Source organism: Opisthocomus hoazin, chromosome W (genome assembly GCF_030867145.1).
Source record: "Opisthocomus hoazin isolate bOpiHoa1 chromosome W, bOpiHoa1.hap1, whole genome shotgun sequence".
In the NCBI taxonomy this organism is placed as follows: Eukaryota; Metazoa; Chordata; class Aves; order Opisthocomiformes; family Opisthocomidae; genus Opisthocomus; species Opisthocomus hoazin.
Window position 1 is genome coordinate 38,804,753 of NC_134453.1, and position 14,775 is coordinate 38,819,527.

A 14,775-nucleotide genomic window follows, 5' to 3' on the forward strand; every position below is an offset into this window, starting at 1 on the left:
TGATATTAGTAAACTTCTTATATTTTCAAATATTCCTACTGCAGTTGCATTACTTTCTTCACAAAAATCAGGCAGATGATGGATTATTCCTTTTTCATCTCTGTGGGAATGAATAACTGTGGAAAACATTTTGATATTTCCATGGCTTGAGGCATCAGTGCCCACAGAGAAAAATATGTCCTTTTCAGCAAAATCTTTAACTGTTTTCTCAGTTGAAAAAAGTACTAAATTGTTAGTGATGCACAAAACTCCCCCTGCCCCCAGGTTATTGTTTTTTCTATAGGTAAATCTTGGAAAACTACAATAATTAATTTGCTGTCAGAAGTGATGTATGTGAAGAACACTATGGTGAATTTTTTGTGTTCTTCCAACAGCAACCTTGAAAAGCAATTTTCCTTGATTCCTACATTTTCACATTTCTTAGCAACAAAAATCTTTCCAGAGGTTTTATTCCTGAAAGCTATGCTAGAATTATTGTTATGATCGGCTTGTTTGCATGCTATCTTGTATCTTACTGTCCACCATGAAGAACCGAGAAGAAGCTTCTGCATAAATTATATGAAACTTTATGCAGTTATTCCCAGTTTTGCTGAGCCATGCAACATCATTTTTCTTCTCATTATGGAAAGCAAAGGGCTCTTTTCTTCTTTGTTGGAGGTTCATGTTGAATTATTGATGGAATAATATTATCACAGTCACAGTTACGATCCATTTAGGGATGTAACTCAGCCAGCTAAAAATATATAATATTTAAATTCAGTCTTGCATGTAAGCACTCTGCCTGTTCTCCACTGTAGCCTGGGTTAGTAGACCTTGGATATTGCATTCCACAATAAATATAAAGGATAAAAATAGCTTTAGGAAACAACAAGTTTATATATCTATAAAATAGGCTACAACTACACTGTTCTAATCTGTCTTTCTTTGCATTTCTGTAGCAGTTGAAATCATTTTTGTATGAAGTTTAGAAGGAGTTTCATGATCTGCTGGCACTGAATTTAAGATGCTGAATAAAAACTATTGCTGTTTGAGATCAGAAGTGGTTTGAAAAAGTGAATGAGCCTTCAGCAAACATTCCATCAATAATTGCTTGGGGAGGGTTACCACTCAAAATATTTCTGTCATTCCCACTTCTTTGCCTGTGTCTAACCGAAGTCTTCACTCATGAAGCAGTTGTCTGTGTTGAGATTTAGTGCAATGTCCTCTCTTGGTTTCTTTGTGCTTTGATTTGGTTTGTTTTCTTTGATAGATTCTTCAGTCTGCTGAAGCTTTGAGCAGTCACTGTCTTAAAGCTCACATTAAGTCTGTAACTCCTCGTTGGCCCAAAACCTCACTCCCCCAGTCTTCCCAGCAGCCCAGTGTGTGCTAGCTGTCTGCTACAACGAAAACTTCTGCTTGGGCATCCTCCTCTATTTATAGGCTGTTGACCCTAGATCAAAATTTCCAGAAAACTCTCAAATGACCTCTGCTGAGAAGTTTTAGGCTCTCCCAGAACAAGTTGCCTTGCTGTCTTATTTCAGCTGACATATTTTGCACTGAAGTATGCAGTTAAGTATAATAATGGCCGTATACTAGAACAGTTAGCTCATTAAATAATCACTAAAAAGCCCTTTCAGAACTTTTTTTTCCCTATGTGCAATCCTTACCTGGATGATAAATGCAAAATAAAGAAGCAGAGGCTAAGAACATTTTTTTTTCTTTTTTAGTCTCAAATACGAAGCAACAGTATTGACTTTTTTCAGATATGCAAGTCAGTGCAGTCTTGCGAGAGCACAACAGAAGAACCTTTTTTAATCAGTTATTGTTCAAAGACTGTTTTTTCAGTCTGAATTCTGTACTGGAAAAAAGGCTTAATCACAGGTACATTGCTTAGTGTTGCTGTGCAAAGGCTTGAATGATTGATTGAGCCTTGCTGTTAAACATGAAACACTGAATGAGATGTCCCTGAAAAGAGCATGTGGGAGGGTCAGACTAAAGCATTTTAGCTTCCTTTTATGCCCCCTTCTGTGCATAATGCATAGTTATTTTTAATGACTTTTGGACCACTGGTCATGAGAAAAACAAATTCAATTTGAAACAGGGAAATAGAGCAAGTAAACACTATCCAGACTTTTGCCTAGAGCTTTATCTTTTGTTGCTTCTGTTTTCAATTGCATATTCTTTATATTGCACCATTTTCCAGCCCATCTTACACTACAGATTTTTTGAAAGGGTCACAAATATGATTTTCTTTTTTATAGGTATATACAACTTTTTATAGGTACATATAACGCATAGATATGGCACTTTGGGACATGGTTTAGCAGGCATGGTGGTGATGGGTTGATGGTTGGACTTGATGATCTTAGAGGTCTTTTCCAACCTTAATGATTCTGTGATTCAAGAAGAGAACATCATGAAGATATTTGACATCTTTTCAGATCTCTATAGGAATGGGCATTTAAATATGACTGTGATTAAAGTAAACCCATTTTTTTAATTGAATTTGTTCTTTTTTTCTAAGTTACTGATTTTTCAATGAACAGTGAACAAAACAGTTGAACAATGCATTACTTTCTTGCATAAGCAGTAAGAGATAGACATTTGCCCAGAGAAAAGCTGGACCATAGTAAAACATCACAGCCCCTTTAGTGTGGGTAATTAATTGCCCTTCTGACAGTGGTTGCCTCTGTTGGCAAGAAGATTTGTGAGAGCACTCCCTACTGTGCTCAAGCAAAATGTACTGTGTTTATTTAAACAATTTCAGTAGGTGTCTTGAGTGTTCATGTGAGCCACACAGCCAGCAGGGCTGTAGTGGGAGGTGTTTTCAGCCAGTGACAATACATGCAGCCGAAAGCCGTTAACATTTCATCCATCCCAGTTCAATCCACCAGCCTCCTTGGACTCCAGGCTTGCACAAACATGTGCATCCTCATCATGTGTACCAGCCCAGAGGAAACCATGTGGAGAACAGTGGGATCCAAGCCCTTCCTCTTCCTTACTCACAGGACGGAACACTTCTGTACCTGCTTCTAGGGCACTAGGCATTAGGACAGAGGTGGTTCAGGGACTGGGTTTTCTTCTGTCTCTCCTGTTGAGGCTCTTCCACTTTGCGTAAATGAGTAAAGAAAGATTGACCTTCCTGGAGGTTACCATGCAACATTCCAGTCTTTACCAATGGGTAGGAGAGGGTCTGACCCTGGGTTCCCATAACAACCCTAGCCCTGGGTTCATAGAGGCTTCCACCTCCAGTTCAAGACTCAGTTCAGCAGAAAAGCATGGAAATGTTTAACAGGTTGAACTTGAAAAGGGATGAAGGTGGACGAGGTGGGTGAATTTGACAGTTCCAGAAAAACTTAAGAATGAACTAGAGCTCTGCATAAAGCTGCAATGGCAGAAATGCAGGAACCTACATACAACTGTGGCAGTTCTGCTAGATGGTGAAGGGTTCTTGACTGGACAAGACCCTGAGCAACTAAATGTGACTTCAAAATTGGCCCTATTTTGAGCAGGGAACCTCTACCAGATGGCCACTAGGGTCCCTTTCCAGCCTAAGTTATTCTGTGCTGTATTTAGACAATAAAGTTCAGACAATGTTTATCCCAGTTGATGTGTTTCAGTTCTGCCTGTTTGATTTTTGTGTAATTTTAGCGGCGAATACTGTACCAGTCACAATTTGTAGCAGTCACAAATCATCTAAATAGATATATTTTTGTGTAATTGAAGCAAATTGAGAAAATTATCCAAGACTTCAGTCACAATGCTCAGTGGCATATAAAACTGAGCAAACTGCTATTAATTTTTTGCCACGAGCACCGATATTTCTTTTGGGACAATTACAGCCAGTAAGATAGTTCTTGGGAGTGAGGGGTGGGGTGTTGTGTTACTAAGCTATTTCTTCATTCCTCATTCCCCTTACCCCTCTCAAGAATTTGCTGTAATCTCAGTTTCTCTCCATTTATAAGCCTGATGTGCAAAAATGTCTAATCAAAGTTTCTCAGCAGAAGAACCTAGATTTGTCATAGCTGTTACAGAGGGGAAGTTCATGCTCACGACTTCAGTAGCTAGACTGCATCGGTGCTGGAGGGCACCAACCTTGATTCCTCAAGATGTTCTTTTATCTAAGAAATAAAATTTTCCTGGAGAATACATGCTCTTTGTCTAAGGGCTACTTCTCTGAGAAAGGTAAATGGAGACCGTAAGGTTTTCATTGCAGAATTGGGTAGCACAGAAATATACTTCATTCAAAGGAGTTTTGCGGCCAGCTTCATTAGTTACTGTAGGTAGATGATGCAGCTCTGTTGAAGACTATATACTAAGATTGACAGGCACATATCTTCTGGAAAAAAAATGAGTTACTGTATTTCTAATATTTTAGTAGTTTGTTACTAAAGAAAAAGGTTTTAGTGCAGACATCCATGCAGGCATGTGTTTTCTGCCTGCTAATGAAGAGGGACTGTACAAATCCAAATTGTGCCATTAGGTGTTGGCTTTGTGACTGAGAGATGAGATCCAAAAGTAGAGGAATTAAGAAGTTGGCAGCTGTATGTTGGTGGCTGAGTGTCTGCTACTACATTGTTGATGCTGAGTCAGAAATTGAGGCTGTGAAATGTTAATTGGTTTGCTAGGAAGTAGGTGAGCATTGTGGCTTAGTTGATTAAGATAGTGCAACATTAGAAAGTTTCAGATGGAGAGATTAGTTAGACAGATCTGTGTTTAATCACCTAGATGTTACTGTTTCTGAAATGGTGATTCAGCTTCTTTCATAGAATTTTCAATAATTAGTAAGTATAACTTTTAATTATTGTTTTTTTCAGCCTGCAACATACTAAATTTATTGTTTCCAAGATATTACAGTAAACATTAGAAGTCATAGAAACCATTTTATGCAAAATAATTTTTAAAGGAATTTTATGCTAACTTCATAAGAACACCTTCACTACTTAATCAACATAAGTTACCCAGACCTAAGGGTATATTTTAAATGCAGTTATTTATACAAAGAAGTAATAGTACCTTGAATTTGTTGCAATTAATTCTCTATGTGTTGCTTCTACTTATTTCAACAGGTCACTGAGCTAGAGTGTGTGAGCAGTCAAGTCAATGCAGTCCACACACATAAAACAGAATTAAACCAGACAATACAGGAGTTAGAGTCTACGCTGAAGAAAAAAGAAGAGGTATTTGCTAACATTTATTCTTGGCTTTTCTGTTGCATCATTGCTGAAGGCTTTCAATATTAAACTTGTAATAGCTGGTAAATACCGTATTACGTCCTATAGATGTTACGAAGTAAAATTGGTTTTTCAACTTCTTTGAAATTATTAATATTTTTCCGTGTATATAATTACATCAGTCCAATTCAGAGCTGGGTATCTGAACAACAAAAATAGTATAATTTTTTCCTGTTTACTTTTACCGAGCATCTCTCTTTGCAAAAGTAAGTCTGCATTGAGGCATATGTAGTTTTTACAGAGCAGTCATCACACTGATACAGTCCAAATTCACTAAGAAGGGAAGCAGTCATAAGCACACTTTCCTTTATCTGGAAAGTAGGGTTTGGAGCAAAATAATAGATCTATGTCTTTTTCAGGCCAATTTGTTTTCCAAGCTATGTTAATATAGCTAACTTTTATGATCCCTAAGATCAGCCCTTTCCTTAAACGTGTGCCAAGCCCTCAGACTGTAACTTGATGATATTTATTGTGCCATCTGCCTTGGGCTGGATCAGCAGCAGAAAAATACAAGGAGCTGGAGTAACACCTGCACTGGCACGGGTCCTAGAGGAAAGCAGATTTGTGCCAGAGAATGATTGAGGATCGCCCCTTTATGGATGGGAAAAAGGAGGTGGAAGGAGCCACACAGGAAGGATTTTTTGCTCTGTGTAAGACCAGATCCCTTGAGCCCTCTGTGACAGACACAGTGAGCACTGGTATGCATGTTTGGAGGGGCAGTATATCTTGCAGGGCCTTGCCTCCAGTGGGCCTGTTAGGTGTTTCCGAGGAGGATGCATGAGAGAGACAGTAGTTACAGAATATCCTCCCAAAATGGAACAAAGCCTTTTCCAAACTCCCTCATACTAGTCTCAGGTTGGTAATGTTTCCCATTTTGGTGCCCATGTGCTTTTGAATTATGTTGAGCTGTTGGATGCAAAGAGTTCTTTCTGAAAGGAGTTCTGGAAGGTGACTATGCCCTTCTGGGGAAAAGTATTTATTAGTTATAAGTTTGATACCTTGTAGTTTCATTAAATGTTTCTATTCTTGTCTCCTGAAAGCAAGCTAAGAAAAGGTTTGTCTTCCATTCATTATTTTATCTATATTTTTGGGGTTTTATACCTTATTACTTTCTTCTTGCTAAATTAAAGATTCCTTTTGCACTCTCTTTATACAGAAATCAATTACTGAAGTAGGCAATTTTTTGATGCCCAGCCCTGCTGCTAGTGACATAATAAGCAGCTCACAGATGAAAATTGAATTTTTCCCTTGAAAAAATGGAGGATAGATTATATTTAACATATAAAATTGTTTATTTATGAGGACTTCATTTTCTAGGAAAACATTACTTCAGATCTTTTGTGTAGGAGAGAAGAACTTGGACTTTTATAGCAAAGAAAATGTTTATCTGTATTGTTGTTTATTCACAATAGAATTGCTGTTTTGGGACTGTGATTCAGGAATATTGGAAGTAAAGCTTCACATGCTACGATAGGCAGTATCTAACTGCCAGTTTTGATATCATTGCAATGGCTTGCTCAGGAGAAGAAGCAGCAGCCAGCTTACCTGCACTGAGGCCAAGCCAGGTAACGTTGCTAGCAAGGTTGTTTCTTCTCTCTTAGGAAATAGAAAGATTGAAACAAGAAATTGACAGTGCCAGAGAGCTCCAGGCACAGAGGGATTCTCTGACCCAGAAGTTACAGGTGAGCTACAGTGCATCATCTTAATTTAGACAAAAGGGAAAAAAAAGATCAAGTGAGCAGTTCACACCAGCAATTTGTGCTATATTCACTGAAGGTGCCAGATAAATATGTAAGTTACATTGTGTTGCAAAGTGGTGGGTTGGGATGCTCCTTGGGAATTTGTACCAAAATTTCTACCTGTTGTGTCATTATTTTTTCCTGAGGGAACAGATCCAAATTTAATTTACAAGTCCACAGAATATGCTCGGGCTAGCAGATGTGCTTCATCAATACATGTTCTAGGCAATTCTGGTCTCATTTTCTCTGCAGTGTCTTCCCATAGGTATTGTGTGCCACTGAACTGTCAGGCTCTGTATCATCATGTTGGGATGAGTTTGTATTCAGCTTTTAAACATGCTTTGAGAAAGTAAAGGTTGAAGTGTTCTTGCGTAGTACAGACTTCAAAAACACACTCTGACATGTTCCTGGAATTAGAATCATTGTGGTTTTGTTTGGGTTTTTTTCTGGGTTGTTTCTTTACTGTGCATAAAGCCAGATACCTCAGCCTACTGGAAACAGTATGCCCTCAGTATACCCTCACTTTCTATGTCTGAGCTGTCCTACTTTTGTTGGGCTGACCAGCCAGCACAGATACGCTTCCCTTGTGAAACCTGTCTTCTGAATGAGGCTGACCCAAAGCTTTGTTGGATTTAAACTCTGAATTCATACTTCAGAGTTTTGATAGGACTGGAAACTCAGGCATTAAAGAGCTCCAAATCCAAAGTGCTGAAAGGCGAACCTCAGTGTTCTGTGGCTTGACCTAAACCACGCAAAAATCAAGCCCTGTATTATGGTTTAGCCTGGATGAATGCCAGATGCCCACCAAAACTGCTCTATCACTCCCCCTCCTCAACTGGACAGGGGAGAAAAAATATGATGAAAGGCATGTGGGTCGAGATAGGGACAGGGAGAGATCACTCACCAATTACCATGTCGGACAAAACAGATTGAACTTGGGGAGAAAAAAAAAAATTAGTTTATTACCAATCAAATCAGAGTAGGATAATGAGAAAATGAAACTAAATCTTAAAGCACCTTCCCCCCCCACCCCTCCCTTCTTACCGGGCTTAATTTTACTCCTGATTTTCTACCTCCTCCCCCCGAGCAGCCCAGGGGGATGGGGAATGGGGGTTGCAGTCAGTTCATCACACATTGTCTCTGCCGCTCCTTCCTCATCAAGGGGAGGACTCCTCACACTCTTTCCCTGCTCCAGAGTGGGGTCCCTCTCATGGGAGACAGCTCTCCACAAACTTCTCCAACGTGAGTCCTTCCCACGGGCTGCAGCTCTTCACAAACTGCCCCAGCGTGGGTCCTTCCCACGGGGTGCAGTCCTTCAGGCTGCTCCAGTGTGGGTCCCCCACGGGGTCACAAGTCCTGCCAGCAAATCTGCTCCAGTGTGGGCTCCTCTCTCTCCACGGGTCCACAGTTCCTGCCAGGAGCCTCCACCAGCACCCCATGGGGTCACAGCCTCCTTTGGGCATCCACCTGCTCTGGCGTGGGGTCCCTTCCACGGGCTGCAGGTGGATATCTGCTCCACTGTGGACCTCCATGGACTGCAGGGGGACAGCCTGCCTCACCATGGTCTTCATCACGGGCTGCAGGGGAAAATATTTACTCCGGCACCTGGAGCATCTCCTCCCCCTCCTTCTTCACTGACCTTGGTGTCTGCAGAGTTGTTTTTCTCACATAGTCTCACTCCTCTCTCTCGACTGCTGCTCCACAGCAAGTTTTTCCTCTTCTTAAATATGTTATCACAGAGGTGCTACCAACATTGCTGATTGGCTTGGCCTTGGCCAGCAGCACATCTGTCTTAGAGCCAGCTGGTATTGGCTCTATCAGACATGGGGGAAGCTTTTCACAGCTTCTCACAGAAGCCACCCACTTGTAGCCCCCCCTTTCTACCAAAACCTTGCCACACAAACCCACAATACTTTGTGAGACTACCCACAGCTTAAAAATCATTAAGCAGACATTCTCTGAAATGCATTACTTGAATTGGAACTTCCTTGAATCTCATTTTAACTACAGAATCACGGAATCATAGAATTATAGGTTGGAAAAGACCTCTAAGACCATCGAGTCCAACCATCCACCTAACAACACCATGTCTACTAAACCATATCCTAAAGTGTCACATCTACATGTCTTTTGAACACCTCCAGGGATGGGGACTCAACAACCTCCCTGGGCAGCCTATTCCAATGCCTGACCACTCTTTCAGTAATAAAATTTTTTCCTAATATCCAATCTAAACCTCCCCTGACACAACTTGAGGCCATTGCCTCTCGTCCTATTGCGAGTTACATGGAGGAGAGACCAACACTTGCCTCACTACAACCTCCATTCAGGTAGTTGTAGAGATCGATAAGGTCCCACCTCAGCCTCCCCTTCTCCAGACTAAATAGCCCCAGTTCCTTCAGCCGCTCCTCATAAGACTTGTTCTCTAGACCCCTCACCTGCCTTGTTGCCCTTCTCTGGACACACTCCAGCACCTCAGTGTCCTTCTTGTAGTGAGGGGCCCAAAAGTGGAAACAGTATTTGAGGTGCGGCCTCACCAGGTCCAAGTACAGGGGCACTATCACCTCCCCAGTCCTGCTGGAGACACTATTCCTGATATAAGCCAGGATACTATTGGCTTTCTTGGCCACCTGGGCACACTGCTGGCTCATGTTCAGCCGACTGTCGACCAACACCCCAATGTCATTTTCCGCTGGGCAGCTTTCCAACCACTCTTCCCCAAGCCTGTAGCGTTGCATGGGGTTGTTGTGACCCAAGTGCAGGACCCGGCATTTGGCCTTGTTGAACCTCATACAATTGGCCTCGGCCCATCGATCCATCCTGCCCAGATCCCTCTGCAGAGTCTTCCTACCCTCAAGCAGATCGACACTCCCACCCATCTTGGTGTCATCTGCAAACTTACTGAGGGAGCACTCAATCCCCTCATCCAGATCATTGACAAAGATGTTAAACAGAACTGGCCCCAAAACTGACCCCTGGGGAACACCACTCGTGACCGGCCGCCAAGTGGATTTAACTCCATTCACCACCACTCTCTGGGCTTGGCCGTGTAGCCAGTTTTTTAGCAGTGAAGAGTACACCCATCCAAACCATGGGCAGCTAGTTTCTCCAGGAGGATGCTATGGGGAACAGTGTCAAAGGCCTCACTAAAGTCCAGGCAGATGACATCCACAGCCTTTCCTTCATCCACTAGGTGGGTCACCTGGTCATAGAAGGAGATCAGGTTGGTCAAGCAGGACCTGCCTTTCATGAACCCATGCTGGCTGGGCCTGATCCCCTGGTTGTCCTTCACATGCCCGGTGAACGCACTCAGGATGAATCGCTCCATAATCTTGCCTGAAAGATAAGAAAAAAATGAGTTTATTCATTTTTCCTCATTCTTAAGTCAAATTATTTGGAGAAAGTATGTTATTATGGTGTTTCTTTAAAGAGTGTTTTGAATTCACCCGAGCTTGCCTATTCCACTATTCCAAAAATTGTTGCTGTCTTTAGCCTAAGCGTAGGAGTTTTCATCTGCAAAGGAACTTATCTGAGAGACACAAAAGGAAGATTGTAATGGAAGTTGTAAATTATTCTAGCAGTAGCATAAGCAATAATTTCAGTGTAAGGTCTCATAAAAATTAATAATGAGCTCAGAACTAGCTAGCCTTAGAATTATGAGAGACTAGTAAGAGATGAAAGATGTTTTAGAATTAGAAAATGCTAAGATTTTATTAAAAATTATTCTTTATAAATTCAGTAGCTTCCTTTTGGTATGTTTATAATTTTAGTAACTAAATGGATATATTATGTATATATATCCATATGTTATGTTGTAGGTGATCAGTCTGAAAATGGTTCTAGATGATTCTATTCAAATAAATTTAAAGCTGTCTTAGGATCGAAGTTAAAAGTTGTCTGTTGCTTGTTACTTAATAATTTCATTAGCAATGTAGAGAAGACCTATCAATGAGTCATGATCAGTGTGACTCTCACAGTAAGTCAGGATTTCTTTATTATTGTGGTTGATTCCTAAATATAGCTGCTATGTATGGTTTGAATATTTTATTCAGATCCTTGCACTGAATTCCACAAAAGATTATTACAGCGCAAGCAACAAACGTAACTTGTAAATAATTTATTTCTTTTCTAAAAGAAAACAATGTGTGACAAACTATTGTCCCCACTGTAAGAAAAGCTTGAAAAAACAGTGTAAAATAAAACTTGTAAAGGGCCTGAATGTATCAGAAGAGTTAGTTTATTGTTAGATGAGATTAATTGCAAGTAAAGTTAAATGATACAGCTAGTGGAATAGATTATATCACATGGATACCTCTCCATTTCTTCCCATCAAGAAGCAATGGTTTTGAGGTACACAGACTTGTAATAGGAAACTGCACATGAGCTGGACATGAACTTGTAATGCAATAGTATTGCAATAAACAGTAATACTAACCTAGGGTAAATATGTGTAAGGATCAAATGTAAAATTTGTGAAGAAGTATTTTCCAGAAAATAAAAGCAACAGCTCATGTGATATTTCAGTTAGTTCTACTTCCCATAAGTTGTTAAATATGTAAAGCACAGGTTAGGGAAAATAAAACAGAATCAAGCATGGGAGAAAGTATAGCTGAGGAAGTGTTTGAGGAAGCTGAATGTATATGGATTGGGAAAGAGATATCAAGAATGGAATATAAATAAAGTACACAAGCTGAACGTTTAAACAAATGAAGGGAACTCTTCTGGTTTGAAGAGATACAGGGCAAGGACTAGCAATGGAGAGTTAAAGGGAAACACCTTATGCTGAATAGGGCTAGAAGTTCCTACATTTAACGTAAATATTTTGGTTTTACCTGGGTGCGCCCACCTAACAGCTCACAGCAGAACAATTCCTCAATTTAAGAATGTCTGAGGAGGGGCTGAAAGATGATGTTCAGTGCTAGATACAAGCCAACGGGCTGCTCTTCAGGCCCAGATGTCATAAAATAAAACCATTTACATATCCATGGATTTGTTCCAAAGTGATCCCTTTCATCACTGCCTTGCCTACTTACAAAAATTAATTATCTCTGGGGTAAGAACAGTGGCAAGGAGACTTCCTATAGCACACTCATTTGGTGAATAAAAGAGGAGCAGCGACAGGAGAAGCAGGAAGCATGAGCAAAAGTGGAAAAATGGCAATTGGTTTTGTGTGAGCTAAAGAAAGGACTGTGTCATTCCTGCAGAGCTGTAGGGACCCTGAATTTCCCTTCTCTTCCTATACTGCAGTCACTCCGCCTCAGAGGGTCTTGAACCGATGCAGTCATTACACTGGGTAGTACTTGTCAGTACTGTTTGGAGGGCAGGAGTAGAGTCAATGAAGGAGAGTCTACAGAGTGTATGGACTGGTGTTGTGGGTTTGTGTGGCAAGGTTTTGGTAGAAGGGGGGGGCTACAAGTAGGTGGCTTCTGTGAGAAGCTGTGAAAAGCTTCCCCCATGTCTGATAGAGCCAATACCAGCTGGCTCTAAGACAGATGTGCTGCTGGCCAAGGCCAAGCCAATCAGCAATGTTGGTAGCACCTCTGTGATAACATATTTAAGAAGAGGAAAAACTTGCTGTGGAGCAGCAGTCGAGAGAGAGGAGTGAGACTATGTGAGAAAAACAACTCTGCAGACACCAAGGTCAGTGAAGAAGGAGGGGGAGGAGATGCTCCAGGTGCCGGAGTAAATATTTTCCCCTGCAGCCCGTGATGAAGACCATGGTGAGGCAGGCTGTCCCCCTGCAGTCCATGGAGGTCCACAGTGGAGCAGATATCCACCTGCAGCCCGTGGAAGGGACCCCACGCCAGAGCAGGTGGATGCCCAAAGGAGGCTGTGACCCCATGGGGTGCTGGTGGAGGCTCCTGGCAGGAACTGTGGACCCGTGGAGAGAGAGGAGCCCACACTGGAGCAGATTTGCTGGCAGGACTTGTGACCCCGTGGGGGACCCACACTGGAGCAGCCTGAAGGACTGCACCCCGTGGGAAGGACCCACGCTGGGGCAGTTTGTGAAGAGCTGCAGCCCGTGGGAAGGACTCACGTTGGAGAAGTTTGTGGAGAGCTGTCTCCCATGAGAGGGACCCCACTCTGGAGCAGGGAAAGAGTGTGAGGAGTCCTCCCCTTGATGAGGAAGGAGCGGCAGAGACAATGTGTGATGAACTGACTGCAACCCCCATTCCCCATCCCCCTGGGCTGCTCGGGAGGAGGAGGTAGAAAATCAGGAGTAAAATTAAGCCCGGTAAGAAGGGAGGGGTGGGGGGGGAAGGTGCTTTAAGATTTAGTTTCATTTTCTCATTATCCTACTCTGATTTGATTGGTAATAAACTAATTTTTTTTTTTTCTCCCCAAGTTCAATCTGTTTTGTCCGACATGGTAATTGGTGAGTGATTTCTCCCTGTCCCTGTCTCGACCCACATGCCTTTCATCATATTTTTTCTCCCCTGTCCAGTTGAGGAGGGGGAGTGATAGAGCAGTTTTGGTGGGCATCTGGCATTCATCCAGGCTAAACCATAACAACTGGGTTATAATCAGTTAGCTTGCTTGTTTATAGCAGCAGTGGCATAAGCATGTATGTATTTTAATTTATATTTCTACAAATACTCTTTTCGGTTAGCTTCCTTTAAGTCTTTGGCAATGATATTATTCAGTGTTAAACAGATTAAACTAATTCTTCTCTTGGTCCTGGCAACAAGGGGTAATTCCTGCTCTCAGCTGTGCTGTTCAAGACCAGTGGCCAAAACTGTAATTTTTAACTTGCTCATTTACAAACAAGAAGTAAGGGGGGGGGGGGGGGGTGTTCCGGTTCAGCTTCGATATAACTTGCTGCACAAGCAACCACAGCTATGAGAAGATCAGATCCCTGAGGCTCTGCCTTTTCCACCTGCACTGCCGCTGGGGGGCCCAGAGCTCTCCCTCCCTGCAGAGGCTGGGAGCTGACACTGAGCTCTGGCCACATCATCCCATCCCTCCTCTGCCCAGGGGTGCAGCAGCCAGTCGACACTGCCATCACATCCCTCACAGATGGAAAGGCCACAGACTTTGACGCAAAGCTGCCATTTTATACCTGTTACTCTTGACTGTCCAAATAATACATATTCTGTATGGCTCAGTTTTTTTCTTGTGGTTAGCTGAGATCTCTCCAATGTAAACATGAATGTGTTTGTTAGCTTTGAGGGAGACAGAAGAATCATAACAAAAACAGTGGGAGAGTGGGAGAGCAGAAAGAAAGCTAGTGCTGGGAGGAATGGCTGCTACCAAATCACCCACCCTATGGCTGTGTGAAACTAGTTGTTGTAAAAACTCAGAGCAGGCCAATTAAAGCTTTGTGACACAAAGCCACTGTAAAGGTAAACACTGTTCAAAAAATGTTAATGTATGTAAATACAAATTCATTATGCACTTTTCTAGAGAGTGGCTGCACAGGGTGTATGGTGTACTAAATACACTGTCCCTGTGTTACCTTTGAGAGTGTTTTTCATAACTGAAATTATGAAATTCAGAATGAATTCATGAGATGCGCAATGAATGAGACAAATAACAATATGCTATTCCAGACCCATGTGACTGCTACATTAGTAATTTGGTAAAAGAGAGGGCATCCAGTTTGCACAAAGCAGAGCAGCCGTGACCTCCCTCACGTCACACGCAAGCCAGAGCTTTGAGGGGTCCTAGCAGGCAGCATTCTCCTCCTGCTGGCTGGCACAAGGGGGCTTCTCTTCCTCATGAACGAGAGCTGAGCTTGCTCAGGATCAGATCCCCTCAGCTATGTGTAATGTGCTGCTGCTTCGTCTTAACACCTGCTGTATGGGAACAGCTTGTCTGTACAG

General features: G+C 42.1%; 1 protein-coding gene across 5 annotated transcripts in view; it reads left to right on the forward strand.

Annotated features, from left to right (window-relative positions):
* The window catches only part of LOC104331083 (homer scaffold protein 1), a 97,431-nt gene that overhangs the window by 70,539 nt on the left and 12,117 nt on the right, over positions 1 to 14,775 (forward strand). For 4 of the 5 annotated variants that reach the window (XM_075446391.1, XM_075446392.1, XM_075446393.1 and 1 more), the window contains 2 exons: positions 5,049 to 5,159; positions 6,815 to 6,895. In XM_075446391.1, the coding sequence (XP_075302506.1) occupies positions 5,049 to 5,159; positions 6,815 to 6,895 (192 nt within the window). Of the gene's footprint in view, positions 1 to 5,048; positions 5,160 to 6,814; positions 6,896 to 14,775 lie in introns of those variants that run through there. The other variant, XM_075446394.1, reaches the window with a different exon arrangement.